This window comes from Euprymna scolopes, chromosome 4 (assembly GCF_053919585.1).
Source record: "Euprymna scolopes isolate OS-2025 chromosome 4, ASM5391958v1, whole genome shotgun sequence".
In the NCBI taxonomy this organism is placed as follows: domain Eukaryota; kingdom Metazoa; phylum Mollusca; class Cephalopoda; order Sepiida; family Sepiolidae; genus Euprymna; species Euprymna scolopes.
Window position 1 is genome coordinate 107,469,695 of NC_136485.1, and position 24,512 is coordinate 107,494,206.

Here is a 24,512-nt window from a genome sequence, read left to right on the forward strand (position 1 = left end):
CACTTGAGGTAAAAAGCTAAAGAAGAAAATACGCTTGAAGGTCAAAAATTAGTATTAAATGGGTAAATTCTTACCCAGAAAATATCAATACTTTCTCATTTGTACGAAACATCGTTCATGGAATGGAAACAAAGGTATGAGTCTGCCAAAAGTAAACTTAAGGTCCATTTTCTACTCTCTGAGTCGATTTACTATTGTAAAGTTATTATTTAAATTAAGTTTTTAAAATAATATATATATATATTATTTTAATTAAGTTTATTGAAATATATATATATATTTATTATTTAAATTAGGTTTATTGAATTATATATAAATATATATATTATTTAAATTAACTTTATTCAATAATATATACATATATATATATATATATATATATATATATATATATATATATATATATATATATATTATTTAAATTAGGTTTATTGAATAATATATATAAGTTTAGAAAAGAAAGTTTATAAAATGGGAAATTTTGAAAACTTAAAGTGGATATATAAATTTAAAAACTAATATTTACAGGAAAATCCAAACCAGATGAAAACGTTTAATATTTGAGATAAAGCATCGGTATATGAAAGGAAATTAAAATTTTGCAAATTACCAAATTACAAAAGATCATTTAAAAATCTTAATTAAAAAGCGACCTTGACCTATTGGAAGATTTGTTCTTGGGAAGAAGCCTCTAATATTTTGAGTCGTTAATTACAAAAGAACAAATAAATATTTAGTCTTTTCTTCATCTTTGTTTAGATATTGTAGGACCACACCATAATGGACTTGGCTTTGCCTTGGGTGATAGCTAAAGAGATCTGTTGAAACATCCAACCGTTCTCTCATGCCCCATTCTTGCAAATGTCTATCACCTGTATTTTGAATCTTCGGACTAGTGTTCTCATTTTGAGTGTTATTTCTACAACGTTTCCATCGATGTAACCTCTGACCTTTTTCAGCTATATCTGTTCGAACTCGGGAATGTGTCTGCCTAACTTGGGAATGGAATTTCGATGGAAATTTTATTTACTTCACTGGACTGGATAGAGATCTTAAATAATTTGCAATTTTATTTTTCGGTCGCCCACACTGAGAACTGAACTTTCAAACTTCAGTAGAATATCACTTTTACAATTAATTTTGGAAAGTACTCTAACCACTGTGCCATTGGTCCTTGCAAAAGAAATAAGATTGCGAATTACTTAGGATTTATATCCAGTCATCGCTGACGGAAAATGGGCATGCTAACCCGTGAAGTGAAATAAAGGGTTCATCGAAATTCCTGAATATGACAAAATACCTGAGGAAGGTCAGAAGTTATATTGACTAAAACGTTATGAAAATCATGCTGAAGATGAGAACAGTAGTCCAAAGATTCCAAATAATACGAATAAGCAATCCTTTCATGTATTAGTAATACTTTTAACTTTGTATGATTAGATAGCACATCGTAATACACGTGTAAAATTGAAAAATAATAACACACTTAATAATTGTTTGGAGACAAGAAGGTGACAATAAATTCTGAGCAGTTTTAGAAATAACAAAATATAACGAAGTGATAGAAAAATTGAGAACACCTGCATGAATTAATTTTTGAAAGCATTTCTGCAGATCTTGATTTTATTTTTTTTACCTCAAAATTAAAAACAAATATATATATATATATATATATATATATATATATATATATATATATATATAATGAACAGTTATTGCAAATATTTGTAAAATAAAAAATTGAGAAAATATATTCATATTGAAAAGTTATTTGAAATGTTTTTAAAATAAAAAAGAATACATTTTAAGTTTGAAGAAAAAATGTCAACACCAACACATAATATATAAAATTTTACACATTATTATTTCCTTTTCAAGGTGTATCTAGAATAGAATAGAAAAGCAATCAATGAAATCTAAACATGCAAACATATATTCGGTTAATATACATATATGTATTGTTGAACATATATACATATATATATATATATATATATATATATATATATATATATGTATATAATGTAAGCATACATATTATAATACAGAAAGGATGAAAATATAAAACCTTAAAAAATTGAAAAACTTTATATCAACTCATTTTTCTCAATTTAAGAGCTTCATGCGTGTTAAAGAACAAATATGGTTCAAATCTTAAAAACAAAAAGTGGGACTTGTGCACTAGTGTGAAGGTATAACTTCTTTGGTTTTGAGTTGGGACATTTGGAGAATGCATAGCAGAGACAAACAAGCATATATTAGGGGCAGAACACTATTTTGTGTTATAAGTTTCATATTTATTTTAATTCAATAAATGTGTAACAAAAACTTTCTCAACAAAAAAAAAACATTCATTCGAAAATTCCAGAATTTTAGCTTTGTTACAGAAAAAATCTCTAATTTGTGTTTACAAAACTGTATTTTGTGTCACTGTAATTTTCTTAAAGCTATTTAAAAAAAAAACAAAAAAAAACAAACACATTTATTGCTGCAAGATTTTCTATTTGGTTCTGAAAATGCAGTTGTCTGCCCCTGCTATGCACTCTCTAAATGTCACAACTGAAAACCAAAATGTTGTACCTTCGCACTAGTGCACAAATGCCAAAATGGATTAACGGGATATAGGTAAATAATTATGTCAAAATCTATGAAACATTTTTGCTTCAAATTACGTCACATTGAAATTTGTCAAGGCAATGAAGCCTTTTCTAATAAGAAACAAATGATTATTCTTACAGTATGTATGATAAAAAATATAGTTTTCAAAATTAATTTACATGGATGTATCAATATTCTATTAATAAATTTTGTACTTTTTAATGATCATATTTTTTGATTCTGGAAAAACTTTAATTTCTAATGAACTGATATAAGACCGCTTTATCCATCTTTCCACATAATCGATGTTTAATGTAAGGAAAACTTACTCCCCTCACACACACCAAAAAACGGCACTTTGGATGAAAAAAAAAGTGAAAAGATTCCCCAGTTGAAAAGAATTCTCCTCCTCTCTTTGAGGAGAGAACAGTCGGACCTTAGACTGAAGATTGTGGAGTTCTGATATAAAGTCTTTCAATTTCCTAACGTTTTATTTTTATCCTTTTAAAATTGCTGGATGTTGCATCTTTTATATTTTTCCTCTCATCCCATATTTTTAATAAAATACTGAAAACGAAAATATTATCGGATTAAAGTACTGATTAAATAAAGATTATTATATGAAAACCTTCTCCATTGTTAAACTGTAATGACAAAGAGCCAATGATATCAGATAATGCAAGGTACTAAGTTAATAATAAGAAAAGTTAAAACATATAAAAAATAGAAAATGTTTTTTTCCCTGTAAATTATTCATGTAAGTAAAATCTGAAACTTGAATAGACTTTAAAATAAAGTTAAAAAATTAAAGATAAAGAGAACATTTTGTTTGCTGTATTTTTTTTTTTTCATTTAAATAGTTTTTGTAATTCCTGAATGTATCATAAAAATCCATTAAAAAATAAAGAAAATCAAGGGAAGATAATTCGTGAATGTTAAATTAGCTTTTTTTCAAAGTTTTTCTTTTTACTTACCTACAACATTTAAAAAAACGTTAAACTTTTGTTCTTCCTTTGTAGATATGTGGCACTCATAGAGACCTGCATGTTTTGGCTGAACATTTTTTATGATAAGATTCCACTCATTTTTTTCAGTATTGCGATGAACTGAGTAACTTTTGTCACTGATGAATGTAAATGTTCCGACTGTTAGTGGATGTCTGCTCGGTACTTTCCTCCATATCACCTGAAAACAAAAAGATAAAAGTTAATTATTTCATAAAAACTTTTAATAATAATAATAATAATTATTATTATTATTATTATTATTATTATTATTATTATTATTATTATAATAATCTATATAGCTATAAAGTGGAGTTTTTTTTCTTGCTCTGACATTGATATTAAAAGTCCACTTTTCCTATGTAAAATTAATTAAACAAATTTTTAATATACTCAGTCATGGATATGCTCGCGAATGAGAAAATTCATTGGTTTGGTCACATTGAAAAGATGGGTAAGAGTAATTGGGTTAATTTATTTTTTTTACAAGGCCTGAAGGCCACTCAAGGATAAGGGTTAATAAACGTAAGGTGGTAGTGTGGTAATCGTTTATGGTGTAGAGTGTGTAGAATTTGGATTATTTAAGGAATGACTCGACAAAAACTTGTTTACATTGGACGTTAAGGCTACCATATTGTAACCGGCTGGGAAGCAGGCCAATGGAACAGTATTCCACATGTGGGTAATGGAATCTGTGTTTAGAATTTAGCACCGATAGAGAGTCGGGAAAATTGTTGATAATGATTGTAGCTGGTCGAGTATTTTTGTGAAAGTTTAGCAAGGAGGACCATAGATTGGAGCTCAGACGAGCACTTGCCATGAAAATAACAATAGAGCAGAAAAAGGCTTGCAGCGTCTCTTCTGAAGGAAAGAGGTCGCAGAGGAAAGAAAAGAGTATCACCTACTAGGTTTCAAGGCAAGTTTTGAACTATCAATGCAGGATAGTGTGTACCGAGCAGCTCCTGTCCAGAGATGGCAAAAGTACTCCATTTTAGGATGTACTTGACTCTTATACAGATGGAAGATCGCATTGGCAGTGAGATACCTACTGGGACAGTAGAGTAATCCAACGATTTTTCCAGCGACCTTGGCAACAGATTTAATGTATGTGTTCCATTTCAGATCAGAAGTACAGGTCAGACCCAAAAGTTTACTCAGACATGGTGCTTCCCCAAGATGAGAGCCATTCATTTCAATTGAGGCGTTGAGAATGTGATTTGGGAAATCATTGATGAAGATCGAGAAGAGAGTTGGGCCAGGATGAAACCCTGATGTACGCCAGCATTAATACTGTTACCTTCTGATTTCTGCCCATATATAAAACTATCAGATAGACAAGATTTAATAATTTAAAGGATATTTCCAGCTACGGAATAGCTAGAAATCTTATGAAGTAGACCTTTATGCCATATCCTATCAAAAGCTTTTGATAGGTCAAGAGCTATTGCTCTAGAAACTAAGCTCTTGTTGAGAGATACACTAATTCTGTGAGATATCAATAATTTCCCCCACTCTTTATCTGTACCTAAACCTAAACATAAATTCCATGAACAAAGCTTCTATCTTAGAAGTGCACACCTGTGGAACTGTCTTCTGTTTGCCTGCTTTCCAGCTGACTACAATATGGTCATCTTCCAGTCCAACGTAAACAAGTTCTGGATAAGCCGTTCCTATTAAGTAATCCAATTTACCAAATTTCCACTACTAACGATTACTATGATATTGTTCCATGAACTACTGTACACTCTTTAACCCTTATCCTCGAGTAGCCTCTGGACCTTGATAAGTGGCAACTCCTATGTAAAAAAAAAGGTATTATAGTTAGCACATCAGGTATAGATCTGGCAGAATGGAAACCGTATTGCATGTCACTGAGTAGGTTATTTCTGCTGAGGTAGTTGACCAATTCTCTATTTATCACAGATTCCTACAACTTACTCATGACACACAGGAGACGGATTAGTCTCTAGAATTTTTAAATATGGAGCAGTAGTACAGTTGAGGTAACAGAGACAGGCCAAGGAAAAAATGGGAGGAAGTGAGAATGATGGTTTTGAGGGAAAGAGGAATAAATAAAGACCTGGCTAGAGATAGATTAATTTAGAAGTCAATTTATTTTTAAAGCAGTCTAACACATGCTAGCATGTAAAACAGATGTTAAACTGAATATGATGAAGACGAAGATGATAAATTCTGTAGCTTTCTATCCCAGAAGCATATTCTTTTACTTGTCAGCTTTTATAGACAGCTTACTTTACCTCAAAAGGCATTTGATCTTTTTCATCTTTTAAGAGGTCACATTCAGGCTCATTAAACCGAAACTCATACATGCATTCGCCTTGACCGTGTGTGAACTATCTCACACATGCCAGCCAGTTGTAAGCCGCATTCCCGTGGACAGCTCAATTACAGCCTTTTTCTACAGCAATCTTCCAAGGGCAGATAATCCCCTTCCACTTGACTTTTCGAAATTGTTTAGTTCAATTGCAAACGAACGTTGCTTTCTTTCATCTTCCAAACCAGCAATATCCGGAATCAATCTATAATTTCTATTTACTGACCCACGTATTTGGAAAATCTTTCGTTAAGTTCAGTTGCTGCCATAACTATCCAGTCAAATGCACACACAGCATTGATAACATTCAGTAGCAAAGTATAGTAATCCTATCAAAGTAGTAATAATAACTGTCTTAATTAAAAGAAAAAAAAAACACTTAATATACTTAAGTTGAGTTCATCACGGTTCACTTTTCTAAGGCTTTTGTCCTATATATTTTAACTAGATGAGCTACCCGGTGTTACCCGTGGCTATTAAAAAACAAAAAACAAAACAGAAGTGTTTATAAAGTGTGTGCAATATCTTTACATTAAAACTCCTATCTTTACTTCTCTCTTTCTGTCTCTCTATCTTTGTCTCTTTTTCCACTTTCCCCGTTTTTTCACATCTGTCTCCCTCACAGCTTATGAATCTCTATTGTTTTAATATATTGAAAAAAAAAATAATAATCTACGTTATACACCTCTTTTTTATATAATAAATAACGTCGGAATATCTTATCTTCTTCCACCCCTGATGAAATCTGGCCTAGTTGATCCTTCCACCTCCTCCCTCCCGAAAAATTAGTATTTTTTTTTTTTAATTTTAGATATTAGTAATCCGGGGCAACGTCGATCAATAATTTACCAACTTTTCGGTGTTTTTATAGTTTTTAACTTTTAACTAGACACACAAGCACATGTTAACATGGAGAGTCCATTGCAATAACAGAGGAGAGGAAGAAACTTGACACAGTATTTTTCAGTTTAAACAAAAGACATTTATTCTTGGTATTTCCAACAACGCATTGCATCTTGTTTTAAACAGTTCAGTTAGTTTATGTCATCTGCCATGTCTTTTTAAGATGCTCTCCTCACCCATGTAGTTTGCTCGCTGTCATTTTCCGGCCATATCTAGAACACATGCTTTTCAGTCGCTTCTCCAGCTACGTGTGTCTTTGTGTTTTTGCTTTTTCTTTCCTGCTGTGACACCACTTTGCGCTGCCGGCTTCATCATTTGCATATGTTAGCTCATATGGTTGCTGCTGCTAACAGTGCTTGCGGCTCTGTTATGCACACAAATAACTGCACCTTTATATAAAAGATAACACAAAATACATGTAAATTCAATCACTCAACTTTTATATTTATATTTTATGTTTAACAATGCATTTTGTTTTAATGAGATAATTAGATTTGCGATCTGTTATTGTTTTTATTAATAGAGTAAGATAATTTTCATTTAAAATCTCATTGTCTCCCATCTTGCAAGTTTCAGTCTATTACTCTCATTCTCTCGACACCATCTCCACTCTCATTCTGTACAATATCTATTCTGTTAATTCATGCGAGTGATCTACCTTGAAGACTCTCCCAATCCTTGTCGATTATTACATTGCACCCCATATAGAGTAATGATTTCAAAAGTAATAAAAAATGTCTTAGGTGCCATCAGCTAGAATCAAAATCCAAACATTTAGCTCTCTAGCCTTATTCGTTACCGTTTTACCCTAATTCATACGCATATAAAAACTTTAAAAATGATAACGTTGTTTAATGTATAAATGTATATGTGCTCATGTGTTAAAGAGAACTTTAAATCAACTTACGCCTTCCACGTTCTAATTCTTTAAATTTTGACCCATTGACAGCTATTTTTACCGGCGAAAACGGAATCGAATTTTTTCCCCAGGCCCAAATCCCCTATATATATATCAAGTTTCAATTCTGTAGACCAAAAGTTGATGGAGTAGTTCCCCAAACTGACAAGGTAACTTTATATATATATATATATATATATATATATATATATATATATATATATATATATATATATCATATGTAAACAGTTCCAATACCACTATTTATATAACATTCAGATTATTTTATCGGTTTTATGGAATTGTTTACTAAGGATACATATATGTTCTGAAAGTGCAAATCCTTTTTTACTGAGTTTAAGTAAATCTGGCGTTTTTAAAAAGCAACTTTTTGAATATATACATTAAAAATATATATCTTTTACTATCAAAAAGGCGTGTGTGTGTATGTGTGTGTGTGTGTGTGTGTGTGTATGCAGATTAAACTTTTAAAAAGTCTCTTAATATAGACTTCTAAGTTCATTATCTTACCATTATTTCTGAATTGATTAAGTTTATTACCATTTCTACACAAATTCTATTTTGAACTTTGTTAGGTAATCTGTTTGAAAATTATATTACTCTATTAGAAAAAAAAACAAAAAACAATGACTGATCGCAAGTCCATTCAGTCTGCATGCTTGGTGAGAAATACGCAATTTAAAAGTTGAATGTCACAGACAGAACCTCTGAGAGATACAAGTCTGAAAGTCTAATAATATGCTAGCTTTAGGTTTCGAAATCTGATTTGGCAATAAATCTCCCAGATAAATAAAAAAAACAAATTTTTAACATTTATGGACATTTATCTGCGGGGCATTTTTAATATCACATGGAAGAACATCCAAAACAAGGATTTGGAGCAATGTGCAAGACAACATTCTGCTGTAAAGCACATCCTGCTGAAGAAGTGTGGCTGAATTGGACAGACTTTCTGGAGACGACCCAGCAATAATCTTGAATTTGCTTAGTTTAAAAAAGGAACAAGGATAACCAATGAAATAGCTGGAGGTTTTAATGAGAGAAAAAACAAACTAGATGGAGCCTAAAATTAAAATCTGGAATATTGCTATAAAGCTGCATATGGCATTATTCTTGTGGGGTAAAATTCCTGCAATCTTTTAAATGATTTTGTTTGCAGAAATTATTATAAATAAAACAAATTGTTTCTTTTTTTTTTTTTTAGTTTTTTAAAATTATTTTTAGTTTTAGAAACAATTTGAAGAACATTATGTGGTTTACACACATATAACAAGATTGATAGGGCCTGACTAACCGGCTATTTATCTAATTTTATTTGGGTCTTTAGTTTTAAAAAATTTTTAAATGCTATAGTTGGCGGAGAGTGTGGATATCTAACCTGTTTCAAACGTTTAATAAGTTTAAACCATAATAAATAACAGAATAAAAATATTTTTCTTCCTGTTTAGGTACATTTAATTTTTTACTATAATTTATTTATAAAAAAAAACATTTATGAATATTTTTTTACATGCCAGTCACCACTTATCAAGGCCTGAAGGCCACTCAAGGATAAGAGTTAATGAGTGTACGGTTGTCATCAGGATAACAACGTTTTAATAGTGGTGAAAATAGGGAAGAAATGGATTATTTAAGAGGATGTCTCAACAAGAAGAGTTACACAGGCTGCCAGTTCTAGGAGAGAAGCTTTGTTCATAGAATTTGCGTTTAGATTTAAGCTCAAAAAGAGAGTGGGAGGAGGAAGGAAATGTTGATGATCGTTGTAGCTGGACGAATGTTTTTTTGTAAAAGTTTGGCAAGGGGAGCGGACCATAGATTGAAGCTCAGACGGGCACTTGCCTTGAAAATAACGACAGAGCAAAGACAGGCTCATAAGTCTTTACTGTAGAAAAGAGCTTGCAGGGAAGAAAAAAAGGCATTTTAACTAGAATAAAAACCATAGAATGAATGCGGTGTTAAGATCATTGAATCTAGCTTGAAATAAGTTTAGAAAAATAGTCGGACAAAATATGGTATGACTATCGACTCCTCCCACTTGCTCATCACTCCAAACATTTTGTCCTTGTGCCCAATTTGCAACGTCATTTTAATTTTTTATAACTTTTGTTACAAATGAAAAGATTAAGAAAGTTACATGGACAATAATAAGTTACCGTTAATCACTTGAGTTTTATTGAGTGATATGTCTGCAGGGTGATGTATGGAAGTGGAATCTGGTCAGAGACGGTTGAGGATATGCATTGCATGAGGAGAAATGATATCAGAATCACACGTAGAATGTGTAATGTGAGTCTTAAAAACAGGCTTAGATATGGTGACCTCAGTGGAAGATGAAATCAACAGTATAAGGAGATATGCGCAGAACAGGAGATTTCGATGGTATAGCCACATTAAAATAATGGATGAGAGTTCTTGGAGCAGTAGATATAAAACAGTTAGAGTAGTAAGCTCAGTTAAAAGAGACAAGCTAATGAAAACATGGGAGAAAGTAATAATAGACTTTGAAAGTCAAAAAAACGTTAAGCAGAATTAGAAAAAAAAAATTTTTTTACATAGGCATCACCACTTATCAAGGCCCAGGGGCCACTCGAGAATAAGGATGAAAGAGTGTACAGTAGTCAATTGGACAATATAGTAATTGTTAGTAATGGAAATTCAGTAAATTTGTAAACTTAAGGGGAACAGCTTATCAAGAACTTGTTTACATTGGACTTGAAGACAACCATATTATAGACAGCTGGAAAGCAGGAAAAAGGAAGACAGTTCCACAGGCATGCAGTTCTAAAAAAGAAGCTTTGTTCATGGAATCTACGTTTAGGTTTAGGTACATATAAAGAGTGGGGGAAATTATTGATAGTGTTTTCAGCTAAACGAGTGTTTCTTGCGAAAGTTTGGCGAGGGGGGACCATAGATTGAAGCTCAGTCGAGCACTTTCTATGAAAATAACGATAAAGCAAAGACAAACTCGCAACATCTCTTCTGTGAGATAGAGGTTGCAGGGAAGAAAAAAGGACATCTCTTATGAGGCTATGAAGTCTATTTTGAACTCTATCAAGGCAGGATAAGTCCTTTCTAGCAGCTCCTGCCCAGATGTGGCAACAGTACTCCATCCTTGGACGAACTTGGTTCTTATATTGATAGAGGAGCAGTAGCACATTGTGGAGAGAACCATGGCTGGCTGTTAGGTTTTTGTTGGAGTTTTTTGGATGGTATGAATCGGTCTATACCTACAATTAACCATTCGGTCAGATCTGATACTATAGAGGACACATCCTTTTTAAACATGGAATGCAGAGGTAGGTCAGATATGAATGTACGGAAGCTATCCCAATCAGCCATAAAGTATCGATATACAGTATGATGGTTAGTTTATAATCAATAATATTTATTAATTTATTATTAATAGCAGCATTAAATGTTTTTTTTTTTTAACAAAATCAAATAATAAAAAAAAAGATAATTAAAATAATCGCTTTTGGCATGCACAAAGTTTTCCAATTCCGATACTCCAAAGTTCTGATTTTTTCCGATTTCTGATTCTGATTAATGTTTGTAACCTGATATATATGTGTTAAATGTAAATAGATACTGTGCATATAAACCCAGGTGTGTATGTGCACAACATTCCTAAGACAATATTTCCTTGGTAAAACGTTGGTTGCGAACGTTAATACATTTTATAATGGATTTTCTAATCGATTCTCCATTTTTATCTGTTCAACACTTGTATATTTATTAGTCTCCAGTTCTTCCAAATTTCTTTCCTTATCTCTTCTCACTTATATACGCAAGTGATGACATCTGACATTGCCTGGCGAAAAGAACTCCAAACTTCACATCAATTTTTAATTATATTTTTCAGAGTTTCTTTTTCTGGTTTATTTTGTCATAGTGTTGGTATGAAGTGCTTTTTCTTAATTTTCTAACGCCAATGTTTGCTTTTCTAAAACATATTTTCACATAGACCTACTATTTACAGTGTCATTTTTGTTATGTTCGGTGTGGATACACACACAACACTATTATAATAAACATTATTTACAGCAGTAAATTCCTTTTAAGGAACTGGTTATATTTATTTAGACACATTTTACTTCAGGAATTTACTTTATTATACTAGACAAATTTTATTATGTATATATATATATATATATATATATATATATATATATATATATATATATATATATATATATATATATAATATAACTACTTCATTTACTCACACAAATTTAATATACGAAAGTATAGATTTATGCGTAAACTTTAAGTATTTACTTCAAAAGTGCTCAATACGTAGGTAGAGCTAGTTAGTAATTTATAAAATATATATGGCGATTAAGCTACACTTAATATTCTGCGTTTCATCCATTGTAGGATTCGTCGACGAATCCTACAGTGGATGAAACGCAGAATATTAAGTGTAGCTTAATCGCCATATATATTTTATAAATTACTATATATATATATATATATATATATATATATATATATATATATATATATATATATATATTTCGATTTTATTGAGCTTTTACATCTGGTTGAGATTACGTTACGTGTAAATATTAACTCTTTAATATTTATAATATATTTTTAGTTTACCATCTTGATTACCTTGGTAAACTTATTGTAATTTTTATTTCACATATATATATATATATATATATATATATATATATATATATATATATATATGTATATATATATATATAAAAGAATATCAGTATAGTTACATTCCAAGGTCCATATATTTATTTTTCATGCAAAACAGCTTCTCCAGCAGACTAAAATTTAACAAAATACACGAAAAGAGACAATATTGATATAATAATAACCGTATGTTTCTGCATAACGAAACGGATCTATAATAGTGTACCAAATTTTAACATGCTGGATGAGTTGTCTTGCATAAAAATGACCTTCGAATGTAACTATACTGATATTCTTTTATGTATATGCTCTGTTATTATATTTAACATACATTGAGCTTCTAAACAAAAAGGTAAAATTTAATTGAACAGGTGAAGCATGAATGTCCCCACCCCGTGAGTGCGCAGTGAACAAGGTATAAAAAAAAAATGACTGAGTTCAATATTTGCCCCCGGCCAGGAGATGTCAAATCCTGGTGAAAGTGAATGAACGGTGCAGTTTTAGGCCTTAACATATGTAAATTTGAGTTCTGCACCATGGAAAAAAAACAAAAAAACAAACAGAAATGACTAAGTCCATCATTCGCCCCCAACCATTTAGCCACCAAAGTCCCCATATTTAAATTTGAGTTCAGCACCATGCAAAACATCTAATAAATAGACACACACAGAAAATTTGGGACAAATATAGTAAAATAGTCCCAAGAATGGAGTGTTTTCATTAGTCCTTAAAGAGCCCCTGGGGCACATCAAGAGTTATTGTGAAGTACAGACAAACAAAATTATATAGAAATTATCTAATTACAACTTTCCAGAAAGTTTTATAAAAATCCAAGGAATCAGTTTTTTTAATAAGCACAAAAGTGTGAATTTTAGCCATTTTAACCCGAAAGGCACTCCTAGAGAGGGGGGGGGCGACTGGAGTTTTCCAGGAAAATCTGTTCTGTTACTTTTTTACTCATATCATGTTTAATGTTTGTGCAAAATTTCAAAAATTACAAGGCATAGTCATTGAGAAAAGTGTGGACGAACAAAGTGCGAACGGACGAACAGGCAAACGAACAAGCGTGAATTTACAGGTCCACCCTCCTTTTGTCAAGGGACCAAAAAGTATATTTTACCAATATATATATATATATATATATATATATATATACACACTTTTAATAAAGTATACAATATACAATAAATATGTTTTCGAAAACTGCCAGATGTATTTATGCTCAATAAATATGAATTGCACTTTCAGAGCATATATATCATTTGTAAACAATTCAAATAACAGAAGTATATCTATAGCACATTCATTTATTGTAAGTTTTTTGGAATATTTGTTCAAATATTGTTGGAAATATTTGAAATTTTTCTTTTAATTTTAAAAATTTATAAAATGTTTTTCTTAGTATTTCATTTTCTTATCTCTTGCTTTGTACATTTTTGATATTTATTGTTCTTTTCTGTCCCTTCTCTCTTTTACCCCTCCCCCTATCACCATCATATCATAAAAATATTATTTTCCAATTCTAATCTAAAAAATTTTTAATTCTAATCTAAAAATTTTTTCTCCATTTCTCATCTGAATATTTTCAAAGTCAGTGCTGTCTTTCTACGGTTACTTTTGTATAATGCCGGCTTTTTCTCCTCTCCTGACAAGACGCATTTAGCTTCGAAATGCCATGACCGAAGGAGGTTTCTCTCTTATTTCTTTTTCTGCAACCGTTTTTTACTTGATAATGTAATAAAGTCACTATGTAACTTTACGCTTTATCTTCTGAACATAGTTTATATAAAGTGTATCACAAAAGTGAGTACACCTCTCACATTTCTGCAGATATTTAAGTATATATGTTCATGAGACAACACTGACAAAATGACACTTTGACACAATTAAAAGTAGTCTGTGTGCAGCTTATATAACATAGTTAATTTTTTCCTCTCAAAACAGGAGATAGGTTTGCCGATTTCAGAATGGTGACAGAGATGAGAGTGACAAAACATGCTCTAAACGTCCGTGCATAGTCACCACCCCATCACCGACAAAAGTACATATTGAATGGTGATGACTATGAAGAAAAATATATTTTGGAGCACAAAAGGTCGCTCGTTTTAATGGTACTACTCCCGTCTTCATAGCTCTTCAACTTTCGTTTTTAGTTTAAAAAAAATAGGAGGCTTTACTTTTGGAACGACCCTTGTATTTAAGTTCAACTTATAAAATCTCAAAAAGTAACTTTATATGCTAGAAATCTTAAATAAGTCTGACAGGTACGTTGTTACTATTAGGTTGAGATATGGTTCTGTTTAGTCCTTGGAGGTTCACCTTCCCAGGCGTTACCATTTTTCTGACAAAGGTTTAGTTTATTTCTAATTGCTTGATGCGTCTGTACTGAGTAATTCCGACAGATTTGCTAAGGCATTTTTTGTAGGCCAGAGTATGTTAACTTCTTAAAACTACACCTGACCTTGTCTCACCTATCAAAGAACTAAATAACGTTAGATGACTTCAAGTTCTCTCAATGTACATCATTAATATGAGTATGTGGGGACGGATGGAGGAAGATGCAATGAAAAGGCTGCTGCCCAAACTTGGCGAACAATACAATCATATATAAATGCACTAAACCTTTTGCTTCCTTGGTAATTCGATTTCGAAGAAATGCTAAACTTTAATACAACCTGTATTGATATTTTGGCATTTAGCAAGAAAGAATTTCTGATTATCTCTTGTAATATCTAATGAGAATCATGCGAAATCTGCATACGAGTTCCGTTGCCAAAGTAGTCATTATTCAATCTCTTGTTGCCCAATGCTGGCATTTGATCCAAAACCACAGCAGCGAAAGAGCCTGGCAAGATGGTTCACTTCGAGTTAACAATATGCAAATAACTGCTTTTGTGGAGATGACCAATCACCTCGTCATTTATCACTAAACAGATATTTTTAGATGCAAAAGGCTAGACACGTTGACTGCAACCGACAACGAGTTCTCTTGCCAAATGGAATGCTGCCGACTATAAACGTATCTCTTTTTACATGCCGAGGAAGATGAACACTCGATATTTTTATTACACCTAACTAGTTATCAACTCGTCAGTTCTGTGTAGGACTAGCAGATCGCCCGATGTTGCTCGGTTATAAAAGATACTTAAATATGATATTTTAATTGATGCAGGTTTCGTATTTATTATTATAGAGTCAATTCTCTATTAAGATATTGTACCCAATATATAGTAGTGATAAAGTAAAGAATGATGTAAGTGCAACAGCTAGAATTAAAACTAAAACTTTTAGCACTCCAGCCATAGTCATTAACATTTAAATTATCATCAGATGGACAAGAAATAGTGAAAAATTAAGCAAATTTGACCTATAAATTATAATTGTATGTGTGTACAAGAGCACTTTAAGTCGACTTAAGTCTGACAAGTTCCAATTTTTAAAGATTTTGAGCCCTTACCTGCTATTTTTAGCAGCCTAACTAAAAAAAGAATCATGCAGACAGATAGACAAGGGTACTTATATATATATATATATATATATATATATATATATATATATATATATATATATATATATATATACTAGCAAAAGTACCCGTCGTTGACTGGGTTCAAAAACAGCCTACAGAAAATGGACTCTGATTTAAGAAAGTATGGTGAAAGTAAAAATAAAAAAATAAAATAAACCCCATAATTTATTATACCATACCTGTTCACACTGAAACACTTATCACAATATTCTGTGGACCTATATTAAAAAAAACTTGTTAAACTTTGTGACATATTTACATTCTATGGAGGTCAGGTGCGAATGAACACCCCATAATTTTATTATACCCTATTTCTTCAAACTGAAACATAATTATCAAAGTATACTTATGCAAATAGATATGAAAGTCTTATTAAAGTTTGTGCCTATTTTCATTCTATGGAGGCCAGGCGCGAACGCAGACCCCCACAATTTTATTATACCATCCCTATTTAAGTTAAAACATACTTACCAAAGTATTCTTATGTACATCTATATCAAAAACACGTGTAAATGTTTTTTTTTTAATTTTTAAATTATTTATTTCCATACTTTGTGGACCAGACGCGAACGCAGACCCCACAATTTTAATGAACCACCGTTCTGCCAGATCAAACATATCCATTCCTGTGTCTCGATATTCTTCTATCATTATATGTAATCAGTTTTTTAAAATAGTCAACTATATAGAAGCCTATTCGTGACCAGACACACACACAGACATTCAGCTTTATATTATATATATATATATATATATATATATATATATACATGTATATATATACATATATATACATACATATATATACACACATACATATATATACATATATACACACACATATATACATATATATATATATATATACATATAAATATATAAATATACAAATTTACATATGTGTACCCATATATACATATATATATACAAATATATATACATATACATATATATATATACATATATACACACATATATGTATATATACATATACATATATATATATATATATATACATATACATATTTTTTTTTTACATAGGCGTCACCACTTATCAAGGCCGATAAGCCACTCAAGGATAAGGGTTAAAGAGTGTAGAGTAGTCAAAAGGACAATATAGTAATCGATAGTAATGGAAGTTCGGTAAATTTGTTAACTGAAGTGGAACGGCTCATCAGAAACTTGTTCACGTTGGACTTGAAGACAACCATATTATAGACAGCTGGAAAGCAGGAAAACGGAAGACAATTCCACAGGCGTGCAGTTCTAAGAAAGAAGCTTTGATCATGGAATCTATGTTTAGGTTTAGGTACAGATAAAGAGTGGGGAAAATTATTGATAATGTTTACAGCTAGTCTAGTGTTTCTTGTGAAAGTTTGGCGAGGGGGGGACCAAAGATTGAAGCTCAGTTGAACACTTTCCATGAAAATAACGATAAAGCAGAGACAAACTCGCAACATCTCTTCTGTGAGATAGAGGTTGCAGCGAAGAGAAAAGGACATCTCCCACCAGGCCACGCAGTCTATTTTGAACCCTATCAAGGCAGGACAAGTCTTTTCTAGCAGCTCCTGCCCATATATGGTAACAGTATTCCATCCTTGGACGTATCTGTATCTAGGTAAAAAAGGGAAAATCCAATTTTGACCGAATTTAAGACCCTTGTACAGCCTAATATTACAAATGAATTTGAGAAGTTTTATCACAGTATAAGCAGAAAACCTAGCCTATAAAATCAACTGTAGATTCTTTCATAAAACAAGAATGTGTTCAAAATAATTGTTCCTAATTAGAGTACAATTGAACTATGGTACTTGACTTATGTATCTTAAACTATAATTCAAGCCCAATTTTATAAATCAACAGTAGGTTCTCTGCAGTGTAATGTAAAATACAATGTATTGTGGATTAAGTCGCTGTAGGGGAGGGGTGTTAAGCTTCCTGCTGCGGTGGATGCCCAACTAGAGCAGGTAATCAATCGATTTGATTGAAAAATTGGCGATTTTATAATTTCGAGGACATTAAAATATAGGAGGGTGGAACATTCGTTGATTATCATTCAATCCCGGCAAACGCCGGATTTCCCTGCTATTTTATTATAGTTTTCTGTAAGTATTAATTTTTTGTTTAAATAATGGGCATTTAAACGTTTGCATTCTTCCATAGCTACGAAAGTGCACTTTTACACTAATTATGTAAAGGCAAGGAAATTTCTATTTATGGGGAGGAGGGGGGATAATTTATCGTCTTTATACAAAGGCTAGAAGAAAGTGGATATTAGTATTTGTAAATGAAATAATTTTATTATGAATTACTTGAAGACGATCAGCATTTAATTAAGTGAATATTTTGAAGAGCTGAATGTTAAAACGTAAATTCATGTGAAAAACTGATTACAATTTAATGCAAAACATGAATCAGATACTATTTTATATGATTAAATTTATTTTGTAAATAAAACAAGTTCTCAAGCTTATATAGATAGATATCTACGAAAGGCGTTCCAATATCAATGCATCTTACTTTTAACTAAAGAAAAAAGTTTAAGAGTTACAAAGACGTGAATGGTACCATTTAAACAAGCAACCTTTTGTGCTCAAGAATTTATTTTTCTTCAAAGTCACCACCATCCTCAATGCACTTTTGCCAGCAATGAGGTGGTGGCTGTGGATGGGCGTCCCGAGCATGCTTTTTCACTCATATCTCTGTCACCACTCTGAAATCGACGAACCCATCTTCTAACCGTGCTGACATTAACTACATCGGTTTTATAAACGTTTAACAGGCGCCGGCGAATCCTGATCAGTTTAATTTTTCTGCATGGAGGAATTCAATGACGTATCTACGCTTCTGATGCAGGTTCATGACAGGTGTTACTTTCATAGTCTCACAATGTCATTATCCGCAACAGAGAGATAAATTATTCACGTCATGAATGCATAAGTTCAGTCATCATAACAATATAGTTTATCTGATCCATTCGGGCAGAATAAAAAACATAGAAGTCATTACTTTTGGACCCCCCCCCTCGTATAAAGATATACAGGTCTGTAGATAGACTTTATAAAGTATCTTTGCTGGGCTAGTAACCGTTGCCTGGTGTCTTGTTAAAGTAAAGAAATTCATTCAAGCCTCTGAGTAACTGTTGCAATATTTTTGATATAATAAGAGGCTATGATTGAAGAAAGCGAGAAGATTCTATTTATAGACATTGGCGATAGGAAGTAACCAATCAAATTGAGCCACGTTTTACAAGAAACTCATCAGAAACCGGAATCGTTCCATAAAAATACTGGATCTGTTAGAATTTTCGCATATAATTTTTCGTGCCCACAGGAGGAAGATCATTGCTCTTTGTCCACAAATTATTACAGTTCCAAACTTAAACAGTTTAGCTGCCCACGGAAAAATCTATTTTTCATCTCCGAACTTGTACAGATAAGCTACCTATCGGAAACTCTTCTAAAATTAAACATGGCGTTCATTTCAAGTAACATTTTTTAAAAATTTCTCTGTCTCTATTTCCCTCATTCACTGTCATATTTCTTCAGATGCTTCTGTTTCTAATTAATCATACAAACTTTAGCTACTACTTTAATATAAAAAGTAAAAGAATATGAGTAGCTGAGATTTTGACCTAGTTTCAGTGTTATTTTTCGAATATTGACGAGTAATACTAAAATAAATTATTTTTCTCACCGTTTAAATAGATTAAAGTAGCCTATGGGGACCTCAAGTGAATGAATATCAAAGCATTTTTCTATGATATCCAGCTTGAGGCTTTAATGGGGAAATTTATGTCTCCTATCCAAAGCCTGGGAGATGAAATTACATATTTTTAATTAAATTTCCATTTGATAATCTTATATTTACATTGCACAATTTATTTTTTTTATAATTTCTATAATTTTATAAATAAAATAAAATAAACAGTAATCTTTCCTTTTTATAGATGTCAAATCTAACAATGTTGTAGTATTCCTTTGGATTAAAAATTAAATACTTTGAATACTATAGTTTAAGAATATACATACATCGCTATTAGAGGGGGGGTAAATCTCTACAAGCTCAAAAGGACTTTGCAATATATTTCCTTTTTATGGACGTCTGCCAAAAAAAAGAAAAAAAAAACAACAAAAAAAAACAGAACCTATAATACTGTTGTAATTCAAAATTAAACATACTGATCCAAAAACACTGATATATATATATATATATATATATATATATATATATATATATATATATATATATATTGAATGCTCTAAAAAAACTGAAATTTGGAGAATATTTATTAATTTATATTCTCGTAATACATATTACTAAAATTTAACAAAAATCGGATGCTTTTGGAATTGTTGCAAAGAGCTTCCACCTCTTTGTTGCCTAAAGCTAAATGAAACTAAATATGATCTACATTACCCATTCCAAATTCATAGTAATCAGTTAATTAGTTTAGGAGTAGATGCTAAACATAACCCTATAAACACACACACGTGCGTGTGTGTGTGTGTGTGTGTGTGTGTGTGTGTGTGTGTGTGTGTGTGTGACGGTTCTACCATATCAAGTGATATTATCCATGATATTGATGATAGGAGATGCTCAATATTGCAAATGGAGTATTAAATTTATAAAGAATAAACAAAATTATTTAAAATTCAATGTAGGGTTGTTCGTTTGCAATGTTTACTTGAAAGAGTTTTAAGCCCGATCAATTAAATAATTCTTTAATTAATTTTGAATTTAAAAATTTTGTTTGTCTTTCAGATCTAGTCTTGATATGTCTTACAGCTCTCTTCCCCTTTCTCTCTTATTTATTACTTAGTCACACAGAAAGATTAAGTAATTTCAACCTACAATGTTTGGGAATTAGAAAGTGTTCATAACCACACTATTATCTATTTTATAGAATTAATTGAAAGAGTTTCAAGCTTTTCCAACTGAATCTATGAAATAAACGACTATATATTCATTTTGAAGAATGATTTTGTTCGATTTTACAAATATATTCTTTATATATTTCTTAACTTTCCTTTTATTTTTCTTTTGCTCTCTCCCCCCGTTTTTCTCTTTCTCCTTTCTATGTCTCTCTCTCTCTCTCTCTCTTTATATATATATATATATATATATATATATATATATATATATATATATATATATATATATATATATATGAGAGAGAGAGAGATTAGTAATTCTAACATACTAACGAATTAGAAAGTGTCCATAAATAAAATATTTGTATGTAGATGTATATCAAATTTCTACCCAATATATGATTGGAAAACTGAACTTGTTGTTATGATGACGTTTTAGCTTAGTTATATTCTAGGTTCCTGCAAATAAACAAATTATTTTGATTAATGCAAACAAAAAAAATCAAATCAAATCACAAAGAAAAGAATATGATGAAAAAATATCATACATGTCCTTTTGTATGTTTTTTGAAATTGATTTTTTTCTGTTCGTTTTTTTTTTTTTTAAAGTTTCTTTCTGCAAGGGAGATAATCAATTCTGGCCGTTTTTCCTGTTCAACCATGTTTTTTAACACTTAGCAAATAAGCAGGTCCAGAAAAAGCTTTGCATGAAACAAGAAAATGCATTTACTTAATGCTGTACTTAATCAGTTTAAGTAGGTTGCACTCACATTAGTTGGGCAAAATATGTTTGCTTCAAAAATATCAGTGTGCAGATAATAAAGATTGGAAATGTTTGGCTGATCGATAAATTCATGCCATTTTATATGCCATAATCCAATCGATATCGATATATTTCTTATGTACTAACCACTATTTCATATCATGTCATATGTATTTGTGTGGTTATTAATATCTACTATATCTACTTCTATATACATATATCAACGTTTTAATTGCTTTTTTATTATTGCAATATGCAGTGTGGTCCGAAGTATAATGACCATATACGGGCAACTAGTTGCTCTGTACACCTGTGTTTATATATATATATATATATATATATATATATATATATATATATATATATATATATATATATATATATATAGAGAGAGAGAGAGAGAGAGAGAGAGAGAGAGAGAGAAATATATAAACACTAAATTTGTTATTAATCTATTGTAGTTAGAAACTTGATTAATTGTTCAGCTTTATCTGCAACACCAAAACAGAAAAAAAAACTCATAGCACAAAACATATTTATATTAGAGCACAAATATGAAACAACTACATAAATATATTAAAAAAAAAAAAAGTAGAAATTTTAGCAGGAACTTAAAAAAAATAAAAATTTAACTGGGACTTTCTATTCTCATTACCCCTTTATATATTCTTTCTTTGGCAACATAAACTTCCAGACATTACATTGCCTTGTGTTCTGTATTTTTCTAAAGACTGCTACCTTTTTATTTTTCTTCATCGGCTTTTTGCCTAAGCAGGGGGTGATGTAGCAGTTAACAAACTACTTACTATAAGCGGATCAATGCCTGGTGCCAAAGTGATTCGGCTACACTGACCAATCGGTTGGCAGGGCCCATTGATTTGAGCTGTCCCCTTAAGGACTATTTTTAGCCCTTTGGGATCTCAGCTGCGATCGCAAGAGAGACGCCAGCAAGCAAGTGTAAATGTCTGTTTGAAGGTGTCGTCTGCCATCAGACTGCAGTCGTCAACAAGTAGCAGTGGGAGGGGTGAGTGAGAGAGAGGTCTGTATAGGTCGCTTGCTGGCGTCTCTCTGGTGATCGCAGCTGAAATCCCAAAGGGCTAAAAATAGTCTTTAAGTGGACAGCTCAAATCAATGCGCCCTGCCAACCGATTGGTCAGTGTGGCCGAATCACTTTGGCACCGGGCATTGATCCGCTTATAGTAAATAGTTTGTTAACTGCTACAACCTCCATGTAAAAAAAAAAAAAAAATGAAATAATAATAAAGATTTTCAAAAATACAACTTCTTTTTTGTTTTTCTCAGAATTATGCTTGACAAATAAAAAAATATTTCCTTTTCAAATAAGCAGAAACCTTTCCATGTTTAAACCTACATGATCTCAGAATGGTTGAAGATGCCGACTTTCTGACCTAAAAACAAGCAAACATTGATGTTGTTGATTTTTTCCTTTCCCTTTGTAAAGTTTAATCGTGTTTTGCAAAGCCAACAGCAAAAAAAAAAAACAATTTCCTTCTACAAAACAATCAAACCAAACACCATGAATAAATATTTGAAGTAAAGAACTTGAAGTATAAAACACTTTTGCCGAAATGGATTCTGCACTAAATAACCCCAAAAGAGTTGCTATGCCGTAAAACAAATCAGTGAGTTTGGAACCCAGTGTTTCTGCTACTAGTTCCACCATTTGTGTTTGTTGACGTTCAGCCAGCTTCACTTATAAACATACACAGTAATCAGTATATCTTAATTGATGCAGAGGGAATTGGAAGGCCCCTCTGAGAAAGAGATTGATTTTCTCTTTTCCAACGTAGTATTGTAAAACAGCTATGCTTTGTATTCTGAGATTATTATCTGAGTGATTCAAAATAAATTGTCTTCTAAACACTCAAGCAAATACTTTAGATCATATTTGAAGAAAAGAGATCAAAATTGATTTTAGCTCTTGACCTAGCTGTTGATGCTTTGAATCTAATCTTAACACAAAGAATTAATTTTAAATTGGGCAAAAAGGAAAAACTGACTCTAAGATGATGATGATAATAACACTAAGGTTAGTTTTAGCAACAAATTTTTTTCAATACTATGCAAAGAGCCACTCGAGGATAAGAATAAATGAAACTGAAATGTTCTGTTTTAAGTATTTATTTTTATAAGATTAACAAGGTTTCTCTGCGATCAAAGTGCAACTTTAGTTTTTAAGCATATGTCAGGTAACATATCAGTAAAAAAAAATAGACAGCACATGACGTAACATAGTATGAGAAATTTAGGCAGCACATGACGTCACATAGTATGGCAAATTTAGACAATGCATGACGTCACATAGTAAGGCAAAATTAGACAGCGCATCACAACATATAGTATAGCATTGAATTTGGAAAGGTTTAAGAAAAATAATCTGGTCATAAAATATATATTAACAAAGAAATTAAATAGTCACATCTTTTCTTATTAGCAACATGGACCAACGCTAAAGAAAATGGAATGGCTAATCGAAATGAATTATCAATATTTTAGGACAGTAGCTATTTGTGCATGACTGTCACAAATTATGACACTAAAAGAGGAAAGCTTGAAGAAAAATTGGTCGGGCATGAAAAAAATATATGAGCAAAGAAATTCAATTCTGACATTTTTTTCTTTATTAGTAACATGAACCAAACTATTAATTTATGTTTTGATTTTTTAAAAAGCGCTCATTTACAACTAGAAATAAAAAAGGTTTAAGGCTCCCAAAATTCATACTAGAACTGTCTACAAGAACCCGTGGCGCAGTGGTTACAGTACTCAGAAAAATTAATCGTCAAATTGATATTGTCCTAAACATTGAAGGTTCAATTCTGTGTGGGCGACCGAAAAATACAATTGTGAAGTGCTTAGGACCTTTATCCAGTCATGGCTGACGGAACAAGGGCATGCTACTCTCGTAAATCT

General features: G+C 31.4%; 1 protein-coding gene across 1 annotated transcript in view; it reads right to left on the minus strand.

Annotated features, from left to right (window-relative positions):
* The window catches only part of LOC145271805 (cell adhesion molecule Dscam2-like), a 1,042,283-nt gene that overhangs the window by 448,950 nt on the left and 568,821 nt on the right, over positions 1-24,512 (minus strand). The window contains exon 4 of the mRNA XM_080127011.1: positions 3,573-3,783. Within this exon, the coding sequence (XP_079983137.1) occupies positions 3,573-3,783 (211 nt within the window). The remainder of the gene's footprint in view (positions 1-3,572; positions 3,784-24,512) is intronic.